This window comes from Peromyscus leucopus, chromosome 6 (assembly GCF_004664715.2).
Source record: "Peromyscus leucopus breed LL Stock chromosome 6, UCI_PerLeu_2.1, whole genome shotgun sequence".
Classification (NCBI taxonomy): Eukaryota; Metazoa; Chordata; class Mammalia; order Rodentia; family Cricetidae; genus Peromyscus; species Peromyscus leucopus.
Window position 1 is genome coordinate 30,095,969 of NC_051068.1, and position 2,697 is coordinate 30,098,665.

The window sequence follows — 2,697 nt, forward strand, 5'->3', positions numbered from 1 at the left end:
ATGGTGGCACTCATATCTTTAATCCTAGCATTCCAGAGGCAGAGATCCACCTGGATCTCTGTGAGTTCAAGGCCACACTGGAAACAGCCAGGTGTGGTAACAAGAGCCTTTAATCCCAGGAAGTGATGGCAGGAAGCAGAAAGGTGTTTAAGGCCCGAGGATGAGGAACTAGCCTGGTTAAGCTTTAAGGCTTTTGAGCAACAGTTCAGGTGAGATTCATTCTGGATGAGGACTCAGAGGCTTCCAATCTAAGGAAACAGGATCAGCTGAGGAACTGGCAAGGTGAGAAAGCTGTGGCTTGTTCTGCTTCTCTGATCTTCCAGCATTCACCCCAATAACTGGCTGGGTTTGTTTTTTATTAATAAGCCCTGTTAAGATTCCTGCTACATTCCAGTCCCAACTTTCTGTGGTTATTCAAATAAGATTATGAAATAGACTATATAGTGCTCCTGTACATTTCACCTTCAAATAAGCAAACAAACAAAAAAAGAGTATGGTTTTGGCGGATGGTTTTGGCGTGGTCTGTGCCGGGACTAGAGGAAGCCAGTTCATCATGTCGGCAGCTGTAGATACAATTAATGCCACTACCCTGTCAGGATCAAAAGAGATGAGTTTAGAGGAGCCAAAGATGACCAGAGAAGACTGGAGGAAAAAGAAGGAGCTAGAAGAACAGAGAAAACTGGGCAATGCCCCTGCAGAAGTTGACGAAGAGGGGAAAGATATCAACCCTCATATTCCTCAGTACATTTTTTTCGGTTCCATGGTACACTGATCCATCGAAAGAGACCCACTTTAAAGCATCAGAGACCACAGCCAGAGAAACAGAAGCAGTTCAGTTCCTCTGGGGAATGGTACAAGAGAGGTGTAAAGGGGAATTCTATAACTACCAATTACCGAAAAGGGGCATATGAAAATTGCGGGGCCATGACACAGAAGAAGAAAGATTGCTTTGAGAGGCCACGTCGGGTTGGAGCTAAATTGACAGGCACTAACATCGCTCCGGATGAGCACATCCAGCCTCAGCTGATGTTTGACTATGACGGGAAGAGAGACCGGTGGAACGGCTACAATCCAGAAAAGCACATGAAAATCGTTGAGGAATACGCCAAAGTTGACCTGGCAACACGAGCATTGAAAGCTCAGAAACTGCAAGAAGAGTTAGCCTCTGGAAAATTAGTGGGACAAGCTAATTCTCCAAAACATCAGTGGGGAGAAGAGGAACCCAATTCTCAGATGGAAAAGGATCATAACAGTGAGGATGAAGACGAAGATGAGTACACGGATGACATTGACATGCCCGGGGAAAATTTCGACTCTAAGAGACGCATTACTGTTCGAAATCTCAGGATTCGCGAAGATATTGCAAAATATTTGAGAAACTTAGATCCAAATTCTGCCTATTACGATCCAAAAACTAGAGCAATGAGAGAGAATCCTTACGCCGATGCGGGAAAGAATCCAGGTGAAGTGAGTTACACTGGAGATAACTTTGTTAGATACACAGGAGATACCATTTCAATGACTCAAACACAGTTGTTTGCTTGGGAAGCCTACGACAAGGGATCTGAAGCGCATCTCCAGGCCGATCCTACAAAACTAGAGCTGCTGTATAAGTCCTTCAAAGTCAAAAAAGAAGACTTCAAGGAGCAGCAGAAAGAAAGCATCCTGGAAAAGTATGGTGGCCAAGAACATTTGGGTGCCCCTCCAGCTGAGCAGCTGCTGGCCCAGACAGAAGACTATGTGGAGTACTCCAGACATGGAACAGTCATTAAAGGCCAGGAGCGGGCTGTCGCCTGCTCCAAGTATGAGGAGGACGTGAAGATCCATAACCACACGCACTTTTGGGGATCTTACTGGAAAGAAGGCCCATGGGGATATAAATGTTGTCACTCATTTTTCAAGTATTCCTGTTGCACTGGAGAAGCTGGGAAGGAGAGTGTTAATTCGGAGGAGTGTATTCTAAATGATGCAACTGGAGAAGAATCTGTGAAGAAACCTCAGACCCTCATGGATCTGCATCAGGAAAAACTAAAAGGAGAGAAGAAGAAAAAGAAACACCGGAAGAACAGTTCCTACAGCAACAATGAGGACAGAAAGCACGAGAAACTGAAAAAGGCACTGAATGCAGAGGAGGCCCGCCTTCTTCATGTCAAGGAGATCATGCAGATTGATGAGCGGAAGCGGCCTTACAACAGCATCTATGAAAGCCCACTGAAGAGGAAATGGAGGCCTACAGAATGAAACGGCAGAGGCCAGACGACCCCGTGGCCTCTTTCCTGGGACAGTAGTAACTAGTTAGGATCCAGTCCATACACAGCGTGTTCATTCCAGCTCTTGCTGACTATAGATAGGAAACCTCGCCTCTCTTTGTTGCAGCTTGGCATTAATAAAGCTTTCAGGAGTCTGAAATCACTCTCCACAGTAAAGAAACAAAGCAAGCAAGCAAGAGTGTACAGTTGTGGGTTAAGGTTAAAATTGTCCATTCTAATTAGAATTGGAAGGGACTTTGGTTGTCTTCCCCTCAAGAGCATCTTGCAGAGCCTGGCACCTAAAATTGGTAGAGGCAGGGGGATCAAGAGTTCAAGGTCAGCCGAGTGTAGTGGTACACACCTGCAATCCTAGCACTCAGAAGACTGTGCAAGAACCACCCTTAGCTACATACCTAACTTGAGACCAGCCTGCATTACACGAGGCTTT

The 2,697-nt window shown here is 45.6% G+C and overlaps 1 protein-coding gene across 1 annotated transcript; it reads left to right on the forward strand.

The window, feature by feature from the left end:
- Positions 1–553: 553 nt before the first annotated feature.
- On the forward strand, positions 554–2,288 carry LOC114695879 (pre-mRNA-splicing factor SLU7-like). The gene is given in 4 exon segments (XM_037207320.1): positions 554–748; positions 750–779; positions 781–2,203; positions 2,206–2,288. Coding segments are annotated over 4 exon segments (1,731 nt in total).
- Positions 2,289–2,697: the final 409 nt, after the last annotated feature.